We start from the raw sequence: 19,534 nt of genomic DNA, 5'->3' as shown, positions 1-19,534 counted from the left end.
TGCAGGCTAAGTGTCAACCTGCATTGGTTTTGTTACCTGGGCATTCTCTATACCAAAGAAATTCCAGGTCCACTCCCTATCTCTGTCCTAGAGGCCTTATTTTTGACTACCTAATAATATAAGATATACCTATAAACAAGCTTTAAACAGAGGCAGTAGCAACAATAATGTATCAGAGCTTCTCTACCCAAATGGGTTTTGCCAATTTAAGAGTCAATTCACTTCTTCCAAATGGTGATTCCATGTGAGTAAAGACATATTTGAAGCCCCTCTTTACAAATGACCTTCACGGTCGTTTGTTTGGACAAGAAAAACAATCTCACTCTTTTATAGTTATCCTTCATTTTTAATTTTAACTGAAAATAAGACCGCCTAAGCTTGGCCAGTTATCTTATTCACCAGTTTTGTCTCTAAATGACCTTTGGCTATTTTCAAAAAAATTAACCCACCCATAGATAAAAAGGATTTGCTTCCAATGAGATTATTCAAGAGAATGTGGTTTAGGCCCAGGGGGCAATTCCAGAAGAGGAATAGTTCCAAAAAGATTCAGAACAGTGGTGACTCCAAAGGGCACAAAACCCTACTTGGATACAAAGGATCAGGCACATTAAAAATCAACTCAATCATACTCATGCCTCATATAATCCAATGCAGAGGCGACCAAATGTCGTGAGATCATATTAAAAATTTCTCTAAAATAAATAATTTTTACAAGATAAAATAATTAAAATTTATACAGAGTATCTCCCATCTTGCTGGATAGATTTATAGGGGCAGTGTAACACAGAGCATTGCAAAAGTGACAATCAGGGAAATCAAGGGAGCTGGTCTTCCCACTCTATCCATCTGTACTTGGACAAGTGACTCCACCTCTCCTGGCCTCAGTTTCCTTTTCTGTAAAATAAGGGGGTTGGACTAGAGAAATTTAAAGTTCCCTTCTAATTCTTATAGCAATCGTCCTATACATAAAAAAGGGATCTTTACCCACTTACTGGCATGCTGCCACCTCAGGTGGATAGGCTAGTAAGATATGGACTTAGCATAAAAGTTTTCTTTTTTTTCTAAACCTACATTCAATTGTAAATAAAATGGAAATTGAGTAAGTTGTAATTTCTCCCAGCCAACTGGACTAGACTATTAATAACTTTATTTCTTAAAAGACTCCTCTAGGAATATCAAACCTTGGAAAATGATCTCTTAATGGTAGCTAACATAATATCTCCAACAACAAAGGGGCCTTCTCATCAGGCAAGGTCACTCAAAGTCAAAAATCAGAATGAACATGTCTACTAAACTGTCAATATCTAAAGGCATCTAGATTTTCCTTAGCGATTTGCTAGAGTAAGGGGAGATTTGGTACAGTTGGGGACATACTTATGAATGGCAAAGCAATGGCTTTGGACCCAGGAAGACCTGGCTCAGACTGGCTGTGTGACTCCTGGGTAAGACACTTAACCTCTCAGTGCTCAAGGCAACTCCCTCCAACTTTTACAGAGTAAAGTACCAGAGTAAAGAGAGTCCCATTAGTTGGGGGAGGGAGGGAGGAAGCAAGGAAGGGAATGAATACCTTCAACTCTATTTACCTGTCAGTGAGAGCCAAAAAGCTTCAATTGGTCAAAGCGCTGACTAGGGTTCTCTCAAGGTTTCATAACAGATACAACAAAGTATTAGAAAGAAGTAGAAACTGCCTTAGGGCATTATTAAGTAGTTATATGTGAGAGAGGTAACCCTATGTCCAGAACAAAGGTGTGCTGAGTGTTGCCCTTGTATGTTGGAGATTATTATACTCCCTACTACAACTGCTGCTGCTGCTGCTACAGATACAATAGTTAGCATTTACATAGCACCTACTACGTGCCAGGCACTGTGATAGGTGCTTTACAAATCTCTCATTTGATTTTCACAACAATCCTGGGAGGTAGATGCTCTTATGATCCCAATTTTACAGTTGAGGAAACTGAGGCAGAGGTTAAATGACTTGCCCAAGGTTACACAGCTAGTAAGTATCTGTACCACCTAGATGTCTTATATAAAGTTAACTACCTACCATGTTATAAACTTCTTAAAGCTAAGGGCCAAGTTTTATTTGAGTTTTATTAAAAAAATTCAATTCCTGCCATAGTAAATCACTTTTTTTTTTTGGATCCATACAAGTGATCCTGTTGGTGCAGAGAATTTTTGGTGAAGAAAACTCCCTGTTTGAATATAAATCCCCAATGCTCTGTAGCTCACAATCTTAGGGAAAGGCTTGGTGACTGAGGTCACATGGTACTCAGGGTCACAAAGCTAGTACATGTTAAAGGCAGAATCTGAATTCAGGTCTTCCTCATTCTGAGTTGTTGAGTCATTTTTCAGTTGTGTCCAATTCTTTATGACCCCATTTGGAGTTTTCTTAGTGGAAAATACTAGAGTGATTTGCCATTTTCTTCTCCACCTCATTTTACAGATTAGAAAACTGAGGCAAACAGTTTTTTTCTCCTCCAATATATTACGTTAATAAAAGAGGCTTGGGGGCAGCTAGGTGGCGCAGTGGATAGAGCATGGGCCCTGGAGTCAGGAGTACCTGAGTTCAAATTCGGCCTCAGACACTTAACACTTACTAGCTGTGTGACCCTGGGCAAATCACTTAACCCCAATTGCCTCCCTAAAAAAAAAAAAAAAAAGAAAAGAGGCTTATACATAAACTGTGATATTTTATGAGCACTATATAACAGATTTCCCTGAATTTTCTATCTTCTCAAATAACAACTTCAATCAATAACAATTCTTAAAATAAAGGGGAATTCAAATCAGAAATTTTTGTTACATCTTCACCCATGTTCCTTTCAAAACACAGACACACAAACAAATCACTTTTAATCATGAATGCACTTAAAGTTAAATACTTACGTGCCCCAATGCACTTTAATGGAACATGTCTTCTGCATTACACCATACATCTGCATTTCTTCAGTGTCATCAAAGTAGGAATTTACAAGTCCCAACCCTTCTGGTTCAGTAAACAAGTCAATTTGACTAATTCTGTAATCCTAGAAAAATATATATTCATATGTAATCATAATTATGCTGTCTAACTGTAGCATAAATTCATTTTTAAAAGATAGCAACTAATTAAAATAAGGTTTTTTAAACATACATGAACTTCCAGCAAGCATTTGCAGCTTTCACCCTCTTGTTTTCAATGCTATATTCAAGCTGCAGTTAGTATTTTTGCATCAATGGAGCCTGAGCAACTGCTTCCCTTACATGTTAAAGATACCATATACACCTCAGGGAGGCAGGTCAGATTTTTCAGGGCTGTATTCTACTGGGATTATGGGAAGGGAAGAATAAGGAACCCACATTAAGGGGGCTTTCCTTTCACCAAGACACCCATTTCTTTGCTCCTTAGAAATCACATGCCCTCTGCCTACAAAAGTATCCTCCAAGAGACTCATAAAACATCTGTCAACGAGAATTGGAATTTTTATTTTTCTAAATGAGACACTTTTTTAGAAGATAAAGAATCTACTAGAACCTATACTGGTAAGAACATATATGTGCTGATGTAGTGATGAGATATTAAAACTGTAATAAATTCTAAGGTTAATTCTAAGGAAGAGCAAGAACTTTCACTCAATCTTTCTTTTTTTTAATGAGGCAATTGGGATTAAGTGATTTGCCCAGGGTCACACAGCTAGTAAGTATCAAGTGTCTGAGGCCAAATTTGAACTCAGGTCCTTCTGACTTCAAGGCCGGTGCTCTATACACTGTGCCACCTAACTGCCCCATTTTTTTTTTCTTTCTTTCTTTTAATCTCTAAAGTAGTATTGAAAACTCAGATTTAAATTCACAGGAAATCTTAAATCTGAATTAGCAATTTGATTTTTGGATCACATATGTTTGACATTCTTAATACCAGAGGTAGCCAAAGTTCAAGTAGCACATGGATAAAAAACAATAAAATCTTGTTTTTGTGGAAAAAGACAAAGTGATTTTGCAAAAAATAAACTGATCACTGGTAAGAATTATATTAGTAAAAAAAAAAAGTCTATTAACTTGGAATAGAAATGGAAACATTCCCTTCATTTTCCTTAAACAAGTAATTGGAATGTACACATATCTGATTAAAAAATTACATACAAGAATAATCCAAAGCAAGGGCAGTTTGGTGGCACAATGGATAGAGCACCTGTGTCCTAGAGTTAGGAGCACCTGAATTCAAATCTGGCCTTAGATACTTACTAGCTATGTGACCCTGGGCAAATCACTTAACTCCAACTGCAAAAGGAAGAAGGGAGGGAGGGAGGAAGGGAGAAAAATAACCCAGAACTTCATCATTCAATTTTATGCCAGATAGAACATAAAGTAGCAGACAATGTATTAGAATTGGAGGTGTAAAAAAAAAAACTGGCTTTGAATTCAGGCTCTAACATGTTATAGTTGGGTAACCTTGGGCAAATCACTTAAATTCTCTGACCCTCGGTCTCCTAACCTGTAAAATGGGAATAATTCTGGCACTGCCTATCCCACAGGGTAGTTGTATACAAATTGCCATATAAATCTTAAGGGACTGCGTAAATGTGAATTACTAATATTAAAATGGAAATTTTCTTTAAAATTGGATTTTTACTCTAACTTACCTTAATCACATGTCTAATTGAACCAATCACCAGGGGCTTAGCAGATTTGTTCTCTTCACTTTCTGCTGAAATATCTTCCATTCCCCAGGGATCACATAGCTCCAATTCTCCCTCTTCGAGAGGAACTGAGTTCCCTTCAAAATTTGGTTTCTCGTACAAAATCCAGCTAAAGAAGAAAGACAGAACTCTCTCTGTTATCCCAAAGGAATGTATTAGGTAATGGAAGACTGGCATTTATAGCACACATTGATACCATCTTTTGAATAATTAGAATAGTATAATATTTACAGCTGAGTAGGCAGTATAATAGAGTGGGCAGAAGGCTGGCCTTGGTCTTGGGTTCATGTCTTGGCTGGGTGACCCCAGAGAAGTCACTGACCTCAGAGGGTCCTTCAAAAACTCCATAAATGTATAAATAACAGAACATTTGCTGATCTGAATAGACAGAGGAAGTTTTCTCTGGAAGACTGAAGAAATAAAAGAACAAAGCTAAACAAAAGATGCATTCCTGTATATGACACCAAAAATTTAGCTGATGCTAAAACTTAATTCCTGGTGATTCTAAATGTGCTTCAGGAACTTGGGGTGCATTAGGATACCCTTAAAGGATGTAAGTTCCTTGAGAACAAAAACTTTCATTTTTGCCTTTGTATATCCAAAACCTAAGACAGTTTTTGGAGTATAATAGGTAGCTGCTTCATTTTCATAAATGGCTTGCTGATTGGCTGACTAAGGTTATTGTGAGAACACTGTAAAGTTACTAATTCACTGCAAATGAGCCAGATAATACACATCTGCAGTTAACAGGGAGCCAAACAAAGCTATCTTTTCTGTGCTCTTTTTCTTCTTTTGTGTATATGCATATATTTTTACGAGTGTATATAATACATGTTGGGCTCTGGTGTTTCCACTTTTCAGAAACATTCCCATTTAGTTTATAAACACCGAGAAAATCCAGTCTGATTAATTTCTAGCTGAAACACTAAGTGACCCTGCTAAATGAAATGCTGGTGATGTTTTCTGTAGAAACACATGGAAACACTACTGGCAGCTAAAAAGGGAAAACAAAGAATGTGAATTATATTAAAAATAATTTAAAAAACTTAATTTAGAACATAGTTATTGCAAACTTGTAGTTAGCTGTGTGATTAGACATGTTTTTATTGTCTTAAATAAGGGACACAGGACAACAATGCTTTTCCTTAAACGAGTTATGTTTAAACTATAATTCACATAAATTCTAATTCACATCCATTAAACTGGCAACATTGACAAAAAAAGGAAAATGATAAATGCTGGAAGGGATGTGAGAAAACAGGTATATTAATGGACTTCTGGCAGAGTTGTGATCAGGTCTGGCCATTCTGGAAAGCAATTTAGAATCATGCCCAAAAGTTATTAAACTGTGCAAACCCTTCAACCTACTGATAACCTTACTAGGTCTATACCCCCTCGAAAGATCAAATAAGAAATGGGGCAGCTAGGTGGCGCAGTGGATAAAGCACTGGCCCTAGAGTCAGGAGTACCTGAGTTCAAATCTGGCCTCAGACACTTAACACTTACTAGCTGTGTGACCCTGGGCAAGTCATTTAACCCCAATTGCCTCACTAAAAAAAAAAAAAAAAAGATCAAATAAGAAGGAAAAATGACTTATATGTAGAAAAATATTTATAGCAGCCCTTTTTGTAATAACAAAGATTGGAAACTATAGGGTTGCCCATCAACTGGGGAATGGCTGAACAATTTCTGATATAGGAATGCAACAGAAAACTACTATGCTGTAAAAAAAATGCTGAAAGGGATGGTTTTGGAGGAACCTGGGAAGACTTATATGAACTGATGCAAAGGGAAATGAGCAGAACAAGAACAATTTATACAGTAACAATATTATTGTAAAGTGAATCAACCCTGAAAGACAATAGAACTCAGAGCAATGAAACTACTACACATAATTCTAAAGGACCCGTGAAATATGCTACACACCTGCTGAGAGAGAAGTGATTGACTGAGAGTGCATACTGAGAGGGTTTGTGGGTTCTTTTGGACTTGTTCAATGGGAGAATTTGTTTTGATTCACTATACATATTTGTTTTTTGGTTTTCTTTCTCAATATGGGGGAGGGCTAAGGGACAGGTAAGAGCAAGTAAAATAAGATTTTAAACAAATCTCTTTGGTAGGACAGCTAGGTTGCAAAGTGGATAGAGTGCCCCAGGCACGGAGTCAGGGAGATTCATCTTCTTGAGTTCAAATCTGACCCCAGATGTTTACTAGCTATGTGAACCTGGGCAAGTCACTTGACCCTGGTTGCCTCAGTTATCTCATCTGTAAAATGAGCTCAAGAAGAACATGGAAAATCATTCCAGTATCTTTGCCAAGAAAAAACAAAATGGGGTCACAGAGTCAGACACAACTGAAAACAAACTGGTGTTCGGGCATAGAAGAAGCCCAAATAAACCATATTTTCTTTCTTGGCAAATCTAATTTATCTGCATGGCCCAATCATAAACAACATAGGGTTATATAACTGTATAAAATACAATTTTGTTGATCAAAATGATCTTAGATATTTACTGAATAGCCATTTTCACCCCATGTCTATTTTCAGGACATGACATTAATGATGATAAATTTCATCACAGAAAGAATAAGTATAGCCAGGAGAATTTTATTAAATCATGAGATATCTGAGTTGAAATCATATGGTCCAAACCTCTTAGAGTTTTATAGACAGAGTATATTAAAAAGTGGGGGGGACAATAAAAATGGAGACAGTCATGAAGAGTCAAAAATTCAATTTCTTACCATCCTCGAACTACTTTTACAACAATCACTGGTGACAGGCTCCAAGAGGTACAGTCAGGAATATCACTGAACACTTCAAAACAATTCCCACAGAAAGTGGGTTCGCTATATATCACCACCTGTTAAAACAATCACAATGGTATCAGGTTTCATTCAACTGAATCAGACATTAATCAGGGCAGGATGTATACAATAATCTTACCTTTCCAGGTCGAGGATTGATTTTATTTTGCAAGCTTGTTTTAAATACCTGGAATAAGGTGAATAAAAGAACAGGACAAATGATCAGAATTTTGTATGATATTCCTTTTTGTTTCCATTATCTTTTCTATAAAAGAGTACAAATTTGTATTGACTTTATACCTTAGGCTGATTTTTAAAGATATCCTCTTTCGTTTATGCCATGGTTTCTATATTTTAGGTTCATACTCTGGGATGGTAAAATGTTTCTAGCTGACTAGCTACAGGTAGTTGTCAATGCTATCAACCACATTTTCTCATTCACACTAGAAAACTACAAGCCAGACTTTTTTGGGGGTGATGAATAACTGGGAACTGGATGGATCTCTACCAATGGGGGAAATGGCTAAACAAACTGTGGTATATGAGTGTGATGGAAGAAGAAAAAACAAGTATAAGAAATTCAGAAAAATATGGGAAGACCTAGATGAACCCATGGAGAGTAAAATAAGCAGAATCAGTAAAATATACACACAATGACTACAAAGATAAAAGGGCACTAAAAAGAATTGTGAATCTTGGTTCTAGAGTTCACTTAATGAAACCTAACTTTATTTCAACATAAGGAGAGAGAACTTTTGAACTAAGGGCTGCATACATTATCATACCCAGTGGCCACTGTAGCAGTTGTTTTGTCTTAACTGTTTTCGTTGTTTTTATTGTTAGAAGGGAAGCTTCAGGGCTGAACCAGGGACTATATCCAAAAATGATTGATATAAAAACAAAATTTTTTTTTTAAACCAAGGAGAAAAGAAAGAATATGAAGTGCCAGATTCAGGCTTTTGACTTTCTGTCCTGTTTATTTCTGCATTTCCTCCAATATGTAAGCTATTGTATCGGGTAGTCAAATTAATATTTATTGAATGACTAGATGTATGTTTGCAAAAAAAGCAATTATTTCTGCTGAATGAATGCTGAATCTCCTCACAAAATAAGAACCAACCGAGGAGATAATTCCGTTTCCACACTGTACTGAAAATAGAGCAATACTAAATTTCAGGCATGTTGAAAATACAGGGTATCTTATAAGTCTTTTTTTTTTTTTTTTTGGTGAGGTAATTGGGGTTAAGTGACTTGTCCAGGGTCACACAGCTAGTAAGTGTCAAGTGTCTGAGGCGGGATTTGAACTCAGGTCCTCCTGAATCCAGGACCAGTGCTCTATCCACTGTGCCATTTAGCTGCCCCATATCTTATAAGTCTTAATGCAGTTTAAAAGCTTTAATAGCTAAACAATGCACTGAGATTTGGGGAATGCCTTGGAAAATGGGATTTCCCATCATAGTATAGTAATAAGGTTGTGGAACCTGGAGCCAAGAAACTTAGGTTCAAGTATTGCCTGGGTATTTATTAGTTGTGTGACCATGGACAATTCTCTTACAGGCTCTATTTCCTCATCTGTACAACGGAGATAACACTATTTGTGTTTTTAGCTTATAGGATCACTCCGAGAAAGGTTCTTTGCAAACCTTAAAACTCTCTATAAGTGTGAATTATTATTGTTGTCTGAAATTAGTTCTATCTTAATGGCTGCTGTTTTTAAAAGTTCCTATCCTACCAGTCTGAATTATGTCTTTTTTCCCACCTTCTAAATGATGTCTAATAGCACATAAGTCAACTACTAACTGTAATAAAATGTTGGCTAACCCATTTCAAAACTGATGTTGCCTATGCTAAGACCCTGCCTCCCTCATCCATAAAATGGCTAAGAGATAATATGAGCTTCCCTTACAGGGAACACTTATTAAATACAAAATAAATATTAAACAAATGGATTAAATAGCACCAGAAATAATCATTTTCAAAATCCTCTGACAAAACCTGCAAAACTAGTTAAGCATGTAACAATAAAAATACTAATTATAGATGTTAAAATATTGCAAAACATGTACTCCTTTCAATGCTGACCAGGAGTCCTGCTCCAAAAAAAAAAAAAAAAAGCCTTTGATCTGATCTCTCAGCCTGGCATGCATCACTAGGCGGTGTGGAATGAAATCGAAAGATGGTTAGGAAGTCTCAGCAGTAGCTCAATTGAAAGTATTAAGATAAGTCGAGCTTACATTTTTTAAGCATGAGGAGAATAAAGATAAACTGATGTGGAAAGACTGGTGGTAAACAAAAACAAAAACCAGAAACAAACAAAAAACCAAAGCTGCTGGAATGGTAAAAATAAAGCAACACTGAAAGTAGGTCCAGGCCTACAAGCCCAGGATCAGAAATAAAACAGCAACTATCTAACCGTAAGAAGCAGCTGAGGGGTAGCTAGGTGGCGCAGTGGATAGAGCACCAGTCCTGGATTCAGGAGGGCCTGAGTTCAAATCCCACCTCGTACACTTGACACTAGCTGTGTGACCCTGGGCAAGTCACTTAAGCCTCATTGCCCCAACCCCCCCCAAAAAAGAGAGAGTGAAAGAGAAAGAAAAGCAGTTGAAGGAACTAGAGATATTGAGCATGGAGAAGACTCACAGGCTCACACATCATCACATGCCTGACAAGCTGTCATCCAGCTTCTGCCTAAAAACATTAAATGGGGAGAAACCCCCCCGCCCCAAGGCAGCCCATTCCAATTTGGGAAAGCTCTAATTGTTAGGGAGTCTCTCCAGAAACCAAGCCCAAAGTTGCCTCTTTGCAGTTTCCACACCTTGACCCTCTAGAATGCAACAGAACAAGTTTAATCTGCCTCTTCCACATGATACAACCTCGCTTCATATTGAACCTGGGCCAAACAACGCTCATTTGAAACCTAGTCTTATATGAAATGGAATTATGGTCCTTTTACTAGCCTGGTTAGCCTTCAAAAGGCGACTGGGGAGGTGCATGGGGATGGCATGGGAGCTGTTTTCAAATATTTGGAGGGCTACGAGAAGTGAGATTAAACTATGTCAGGCCTCAGTGGGAAGAAACAAGGAACAATGAATAGAAGTTACAAAGATACATATTTAGATTAGATGTCAGGACAAACTTCCTAACAATTAGAGCTGCCCAAATATGCAATGGACTGCTGGAGCGGGTAGTGAGTTTTCCCTCCCTGGAGGTGTTCAAAGCCGGGGCTTGGATGAATTTGGGGGTTTGTCTTGGTGGGGGGTCCCTTTTGTAGCTATAGGTTGGGCCACATGCCCCTTTCTAAATGGATCATATTGTCACTGAGGTCCCTTCCAAATCCAAAATTCTGTGATTCTGATCTTCTGTCAACCAGCATGTGGGGGAGTGGGGAGAGGCTGACTAGTCAAAGGGGTCTCAAGACCAAAGATAGCTCTTTTACTTGTGGCCCTTAAAGATATATTGTAATGGGGATTCTTTTTCAGGTACAGGTTAAACTAAATGGCCACTGAAGTCCCTCCTCACCCTGAGACTCTGTGACCCTACGATGAAAGGAAATCAAGGAATATGTACAGTAAAAAGACCTAAAAAAACCCAACCCAACATTGGATTCATTCTCCTGTTCCTTTCTAGCTTCATTTTCCAGAGACTTAATAAAAACTAAGTTTTCTATGGGCAGGTGCTCATGTTCTCTGAGACCTTGTGAAATGAGAGTATCAGGAAAAAACAGGGCATGATCAAGAAGAGAGGCCATAGCACTGATAAATGGGGATAGAACCTATGCAAATCATTGGAGTCCAGAGAAAACATTTGAAAACCTAATCATTCTTGAAAGTTATTTGCAAGGGAAGACAAATAATGATGAATAGGTTTTTTTGTTGCTGTTGTTTTGAACAGTTACTCGAGACTCAACTCTATAATTTTATTTCAGGGCAATGAGGGTTAAGTGACTTGCCCAGGGTCACACAGCTAGTAAGTGTTAAGTGTCTGAGGCCACATTTGAACTCAGGTCCTCCTGAATCCAGGACTGGTGCTTTATCCACTGCGCCACCTAGTTGTACATTTTAAGAGACAGATAAAAGTACAGACAAAAGGTACATCTACCCAACAGTTTCTTTCTTTTCCTTTTTGCAAAAAAAAAAAAGTATAAAATCTGGCAGAGTAATAAAGTATTCTGCACATGGTGTGTGTTTTGCTTGAGTGAGCTATGATTAAATTATGGACCTAACTGGCCAGATATTCTAGTTACACAGGAATAGCCTCATGCCTTCAAAGAAGACATCCCCATGCTCCCATGCTAGGCAAACTGACCGTATAAAGTTTTTATTCTTTTTGTCTCTTTCATTGTACTCATTAACTTGAGAACCAAGCTTCGATATCTTTCTGCTTACAAAGTGCCTCAATTAAGGCAAAGCCAAGGTTAGTTTACAAAGACCAAAGCTCCCATGCAGCAGGAAAAGACAAATATGAAATGCATTTAATACTCTCCTGTAATCTTTGTATTGGTGATGACTGCTCTTCCAAAAAGAAAAAAAAATCATGCATGGAAGTCATCACTGTAACAATTTAAAGGAAATTCTCTATTATAAATATAAATCTATTCTTCTTAGTGCTTATTCAATGAGAGGTTCTGTTTCTTTGAAGGAAATCAACTCAACCAAAAGGAGATCCACTCTCAAGAGTGCAGGATTAACACACACTTATTACTTACTGTGAGATGAAAGAACAAGGCTCATGTTGAAGTACTAGGGGGAGAGGGGCTTGTTCAGTCTATGGACGGTTGAAGCAAGTTCCTTTAGGGTTTTCAGAATCCTAAGGCTAGACCACTTTGGGGGGGGACGGGGTTTGATCAGGCCACAGCTGGTAGAAGCCAATTCCTTTAGGCGTTTTCAGAATCCCAAGGCTAGACCACTCTGTGTATGTGTGGGGGGGAGGGTTACAGGAAGTTGGGGGGCAGACAGAAATAGCACCCTGCTTCATTACTCTTCTAGAGAGAGCTAATACATAATTTTACTTCCCACACCCTTCATTTGATGAACGGAAAAAGGCACTGGACCTGTATTTTCATTAGTATAGATAACCTCCAGGTGAGTTCTTATCAATTCACTTCAGCAGTTTCTCTGAAAGTCAGAGTAACTACAGAAAGCTACCCGGAGCACTGAGAGGTTAGCTGACTATATATTAGAGTTGGCTATATATTAGATTATATATTTGGGACTTGAACCCATATCTTCCAGGTTTCAAGGTTAGCCAGAGCTCTATTTTCTATTCTGTGCTACCTCGTTAGATAAAATATGACAGAACACCGGGTCTAAAGTCAGGAAGACTTTAGTTCAAATCTGGCCTCAGACACTGTGTGACCCTGGGCAATCACTTAATCTCTGTTGGCCTCAGTTTCCTTAACTGTTAAAAAAGGATAATAATAGTACCTGTCTCCCTGGGTTGTTGTAAGGATCAAATGAGATAATATTTGTAAGCTCTTAGCACAGAACCTAGCACACGGTAAGTAGTATATAAATGTTAGCCATCATTATTGTTATTATTATAAAGTCATATGTTACTCTACAGCCCAAACAAAAGTATAGCCTTACACAACAAATGCCAATTTTCCCCCATGAAAATTGAAGTTTTTGCTCACCAGTGGGTCTGATAGTGACATTCCAGCTAGGGAAATATTTGGTTCATATATACTAGGCTTTAAATAACTCATGAAGTCTGCATCATTGCTTCCATAGTTTGGCATCTGTGGTTTAAGAGCACTTTCAAATGGATTAGATTTTTCTATGCCATTATTGTTCTTAAGCTTGGAAAATTCAGAAAGTCTAGTTTCTGGTAATGTTGGGTTGCTTCGTGAATCTGGATCTCTCTTTGTTTCACCTGTTTGCAAGTATTTTTCCACATAGTTTGGACTTCTTAAACCTGAAAGTGATTTACTTGATGAGTCAAAGTTAAAGATCTTTGAGGAGTTGGCAGATGGAAGTTTGTGGAGTTCATTTTCTGAAACACTGGGCTGAGTGGAAAGGCCTGATGCCCCATCAGAATCAGTCTTTGATGCAGTTGACTTTGGCAAGAGAGAACTGTTCTGAGAGGTGCCAAAAGATGTGGTCATTGTGTTGACTGATGTCACTGATGGCGAAAAGACTTTTTCTTGGGGCACAGTGGAAGAGGATAACATGCTGGAGAAGAGAGCACTTTTTTCTAGCCTAGATCTCTTAATTCCACCATTTAGGACATCCTTATTCTCCTTTCCATTTGTTTCTGAACATTCCGTGAGTTCATTTTTGCTAGGTGTACTCACAGATTTGAAGAGTATACTCTGTTCAGCAGAGGTACGCTTAGCTCTCAATTTAGATTTCGTATCTATACCTTGGAGGAGATGTAAGCTCGGTGACATGTCTTGCTGGTTTTCTTTTTTTTTCCCCAACCCAAAAGTAAATACGTTGGGGTCAAGCACTTTTTCTAAGTTATCTTCATGTATAGGAGGCATAGCAAAGTGGGGAGCAGGAGAGTTTGGTACCCTGGCCTTCTTTTTCTTCTGGGGCACACAGATTGAACTGTCCATCTTTTTGATGATTTCTGTGAATTTTTCCATATCAGAAGAAGAATCAAAAGCGCTGTCATCACTCCCTGCAGAAACATTCAGAACACTGGCAGGACTGCCCTCAACATCTCTGATGACTTGACTTGGTCTGGGTAAAAGTTCTAAATTGACTTTGTTACTGTGTGAGCTGACAGGGCTTGACTCAGGTGCCATGATTGTCTTGCTTTCATCATTTGGTGTCTGGATGGTGTCAGTTTTCTCTAATTCTGGTAGCTCAGAAAGCAGGCCAGATTTTTCTGTCTGCTCTCCTCCACCTTCCACGTCCTTCGGTGAGGTGGTCTTAGTGTCCGGCACCCCATCTTTTACAGAAGTGCTGCTGTGAGAAGAATCGGCTTCATTTTCATCATTATAGTAACTTGTCAGTCGAACTTCTTCGACCTCTGAGCTACCTAAAATGATATGTGGGGCTCGACCCTGAGCCGTTTCCACCGGTAACATATAAGACCTAACCTGAACGAGGACTTTGGATGGTGGTTTATTTTTACAGGTTTCTGTGTTTAATAAATCCTGCTCTGTAGACACAGCAACTTTGTCTTCTTTTCCAACTTCTGTTGGGGTTATTTTGTTATCATTTTCACACTCGACAGACAATGGCTGGGACAGTTCTTTCCGATCAGTGCCAGAACCGCTATGAGGTGGGGATTTATCCCCATCACAATGAACAGAGGCATTTCCACTAGCTGCCACAGAAACAGATGCTGGCTGCTGGATGGAAGGGACATTAGAAACCTCTACTATAGGATGCAAGTTAGGAACATCTGCATGAGGCTTCAAGGGGACTGCCTGAGTTGACTCTTTGTTATCCCGCTCAAGGTCAGTCTTGCTTTCTAAGGCAAGTCCTGTACTGTTGGCAGTCTTCAAATTGTTTTCTCCAAGGATTTCCAGGTCCTTAGTTGGAATCTGAGCAGCATCTGCTTTTTCCAAAGGATGGCTGGGATCTCTTTGAACATCTGCCTTCTCAGTTTGGCCTAGCTGACCATCAACAGGCTCCCCATTATTTACAGTCACTGGCAGAATATGTTCTTCTGGTGGGACACTCTTCTTTTCTGTGGAGGCTTCCTTCAACAACCCACCATTTGGGTGATTGTTTTGCATATTTCCTTTCTTCTCGGGTTGCTCGCTTTCCTTAGATTTTTTCCCTAAATTAAACTTTGCTCTACCAACAAAGGTCTTTGAGGGTGGTGCGCTCTTCACACCCCGGTTGTCTGTGTGTCTTGGGCTATTGTTAGCACGCTTATTTTCAAATAAGGAAATCTTGTTGGCAGTATTTCCTTTATGAACTGGCTGGCTAAATGGATTATGATCATTTCCCAAGTTTTCAAGATTCTTGGGGGCTTTGAAATTCAGCTCCACATTTTTGGGCTTGGCTGGGCTGCAAGAAATAAAAGAGATAAGAGTTATTTGAAATCTAAATGTGGAAAATAAATATACAAACCAATTAGTTTTAAAATGATGCTACGTCTCACCACACACACACACACACGTACACACTCTACATATTCATACAGACATATGCATATATCACGTAAAAAAGATAGGCATAACCCCCCCCCCATTTTTCCATCATCTTTGTTGTTTCTTGCCTTTTAATATATGTGCAAAATCAATTTGTGAACACTGACTTAGGAGGAAATACTAAAATCTGAGAGGTTAAGTAGAAGGGAAAATGTATAAATGCTGCTCATTTTCACATATATTTATTTATATGTCTATTAGGCAGCTAGATTGCTCAGTAGGTCGAATACTGAACTTGGAGTCAGGAAGTCCTGAGGTCAAATCCAGCTTCTAAATACTTACTAAGTCTGTGACCTTTACTTAACCTCTCTGCCTCAGTTTCCTTCTTTGCAAAATGGGAATTACAAAAGTCCTAACCTCATGGGGTTGCTGTGAGGATCAAATGTAATAACATATATAAAGTATTTTGCAAACCTTAAAGAGCTACATAAATGCTAGCTATTATTATATTAAATGGTGGTGTGAGCATCAACTATGAAAAATGAGTAAAACGAGAATTCTAATAGAGCTCAAGACACAACTCTATCCAACATAAAAACCTTGTCAACAGCCTATGAATGCAAGACAGGCCTTCTAAAGTCAGGAAATCAAGAGGCTTGCCTAATCATTAAATATTTACATAAAGATCAAAATATTTTACAACCTGGTTTCTGGGCTATTATGAGATACTCCTGAGAGTCACTACAATTAAAGCCGTGACTCTGATTAAAAGGAAGGAGGACCCTGTAATTCATGATGCAATACCTTTGTTTTAATATGAGAGGGGAAACTACTCCATGGGCTGATGCACCACAGGTATAACATGAAAGGGAAATCCTCCAAAGATGAAAATGTTTGGAGGGGAGCTTTAGTACACAACATTCAATTATAGAAAGAATTTAAAGAAATAATTAGTCTAACTAGTATTTTTGTGGAACACAAAATATTTCACCTTCACTTTTCAGGTACCATCACAAATTTACAATCAACGATGAAAAAGGTTCTTTCTGATTGTTAAAATAATAATAATAAATAACCACAGTCAATACAATTTTTACTTCAAACAACCAATAATGTCCTCAACAATAATTTATTAAGTGCCTACTGCACCTAATGCTGAGATAACAAAGGAAAAAAATTACATAGTCCCTGCCCTCAAAAAGCTTATATTCTATCAGGGAGACGACATGTTTATCTATAAGGAATCCAGACTCTAGACACAATGAATACAAGGTAATAAGACAGAGAAGGGCACTAGAAGCTGGGAGTGGGGAAGGAAAGCCTTCTTGAAGAAAGTTAAACTTAAGCTGAGTTTTTAAAAGGAGCAGGGGTATCATGCGGGAGACACATCAAGAGAGCAAGGCTGGCTGTCTTCACAGTAGAATACAGAATGAGGAGTGATATATATTAAGTCTGGAAAAGTAAGCTGGGGCCAAATCCTGAAGGATTTTAAAAGGCAAAGGAGTTTATACTTTATCCGAAAGGCAAGAGGATGTCTGTCATTAAAAGGGAGGGAAGAAGGAAAGGAAATGAGCATGTTTCAGGCACTGTGCTAAATGCTTTTTTTTTTTTGGGTGGGGCAATGAGGGTTAAGTGACTTGCCCAGGGTCACACAGCTAGTAAGTGACAAGTGTCTGAGGCCAGATTCGAACTCAGGCCCTCCTGACTCCAGGGCCGGTGCTTTATCCACTGTGCCACCTAGCTGCCCCTAAATGCTTTTATAAATATGGTCTCATGTGATCCTCACCATAACCCTAGAAGGTAGGTGCTATTATCCTCATTTTACAATTGAGAAAAATAAGGCAGACAGAGGTTAAGTGACTTGCCTAGGATGACCCAGTTAGTGCCTGAAGTGGGATTTGAACTCGGGTCTTCCTGACTCCAGGACAAGCCCTCTATCCACTGGATTTATGAAATAAGGTAAAATTAAGTAAATATTAAGCTGAAAGGGAACAGATCATTAGAAAGGGATGTTAATTTAAAGAAAACTATAAGTTGACAGGCATAAAATGAACAGGAAGTTTCATTAAAACAACAATCCTTTTTATGTAAAAAACAAAAATTCATTACTGAGAAATATAACATGGAATAAATTTCACTATGGTATGTTGGAAGGAACACTAGCCCAGAAACCATCAGGAGACCTGGAATCCAATTCCAGCTATGCCACTAACTAGCTGGATGAACTTGTGTAGGTTATTTAGATATTCGAGGTCTCAGTCTTCCCATCTGTAAAATGGGAGGTTAGCCTTAGTTGATCTCTAAGGTCCCCCCTTCAAGACCTAAAATCCCATGAATTTATGAAATCCTTTACCCTCCATGAGAGCAGCTTGGAGTTACTGAGAGCCAAGCTTGGAGCTAGAAATACCTGGGGTTCAAGTCCCATTTCTTAACACAAACTGGTTCTGTGATGCTGGGGCAAGTCACTTAACTCCTCACTGCTCCAAGCAACTCCTTAAGACTATAAATCAGAAAGGAAGGGCCAGGGGGAGAGAGAGTTTTCTCAATGGGAGTTCCCTATACCAGTACCTATCCTTTCCACCCCTCTAGGTTGAACATTTCTGGGTTCTGGGGTGGACTGTTCTTACTGGAAGAGAGGTTAAGTGTGCTTCATGAATGGCCTCGGGAAGTTTTCCTACAACTCACCGGACCGTTCAGCTCCACTGTTCTCTAAATAATGGGCGTCACTCATGGAGGCTACCTCTCCGACGCTGAGACAGAACAAATAGTGACTGAGTCAAAGGTTTCACAGTCCACAGCTGCTGAGATAATTTGAGTTATTCATTAAGTAACTTTTCCTTTCACAATTTACTAAACAGGACTCCTACTCTAAGGCACACTTAAGAAAGCAAATAGTCAGTTCAATTCATTTTGAGAAATGTGTACTAATTAAGCACTTCCCTATGGACAAAGTTTTCCGGGCTAAGTGTTCAGACCATAAAGCAGGTATGAGATCGGGTTTAATAAATGTAAAAGGCAAGACCAGGTAAAGTGCTACAAGAAATCTGAGGAAAGAAAGATCAATGGTGACAGAGTAGGAAGAAAGGTGAATTTGGAAACCTGAGTTCTAGCCCAGCCCTGCCACTGACTAGCCTGGCACCCTTAAGTAATTCAACTTAACTTCTCCAGGCCCCTGTTTCTTCATCTATAAAATGAATGAGTTGGGCTAAATCATCTCTAATTTTCACTGCAGCTCTAGGCCTATGAACACTTTTAGCTGGGGGAGCAGAGGAGAGGGGAAGAGGGAGAGGAGAGAGAAGGCAGGAAAAGCCAAGAGAGGAGTCATGCTGAAGATGGATGATGCCTGAGCTTGGCATTGTAGAAGGGAGAGACTTGAATGGAGAAAGGAGGAAGGGAGTCCATCCTAGGGACGGGGATGATAGGGGATGGATAAAAACATACTAAAGAACAGGAGAAGAATGGCTATTTCATTGACTACATAAAGGAAAAGTAGTATGAACTATATCTAGAAAGGCAAATTGGAGGGCTTTAAATGCTATTCTTAATTTTTTGGGGGGATGAGGCAATTGGGGTTAAGTGACTTGCCCAGGGTCACACAGCTACTAAGTGCCAAGCATCTGAGGCCAAATTTGAACTCAGGTTCTCCTGACTTCAGGGCTGGTGCTCTATCCACTGTGCCACCTAAGCTGCCCCCACCACACTTAATTTGGCAAGCAAGGAAATTTTTCAGAAAAGGGGAGAGAACAAATAGAGCCTGAAAACTATATGCCAGTGAGCCTGACTTCAATTCTGGGGAAATTCTAGAATGAATCATTAAAGAGATAAGTGAACACCTAGGAAAGGAAGTGGTCATTACAAAGATCCAGCAAGGCTTCATCATTAATAAGTCACGCCAGGGGCAGCTAGGTGGCGCAGTGGATAGAGCACCGGCCCTGGAGTCAGGAGTACCTGAGTTCAAATCCGGCCTCAGACACTTAACACTTATTAGCTGTGTGAC

At 38.9% G+C, this 19,534-nt stretch overlaps 1 protein-coding gene across 1 annotated transcript in view; it reads right to left on the bottom strand.

Moving 5' to 3' along the window:
* The window catches only part of CRYBG1 (crystallin beta-gamma domain containing 1), a 93,336-nt gene that overhangs the window by 66,002 nt on the left and 7,800 nt on the right, over positions 1-19,534 (bottom strand). The window contains exons 2-6 of the mRNA XM_044000699.1: positions 13,120-15,454; positions 7,627-7,674; positions 7,425-7,543; positions 4,623-4,788; positions 2,890-3,029 (exon numbers count right to left, since the gene is read on the bottom strand). Of these exons, the coding sequence (XP_043856634.1) occupies positions 2,890-3,029; positions 4,623-4,788; positions 7,425-7,543; positions 7,627-7,674; positions 13,120-15,454 (2,808 nt within the window). The remainder of the gene's footprint in view (positions 1-2,889; positions 3,030-4,622; positions 4,789-7,424; positions 7,544-7,626; positions 7,675-13,119; positions 15,455-19,534) is intronic.

Source organism: Dromiciops gliroides, chromosome 4 (genome assembly GCF_019393635.1).
Source record: "Dromiciops gliroides isolate mDroGli1 chromosome 4, mDroGli1.pri, whole genome shotgun sequence".
Taxonomy (NCBI): Eukaryota; Metazoa; Chordata; class Mammalia; order Microbiotheria; family Microbiotheriidae; genus Dromiciops; species Dromiciops gliroides.
The sequence above is the reverse complement of the archived record's forward strand: the minus strand, read 5'-3'. Positions and strand labels throughout refer to the sequence as shown.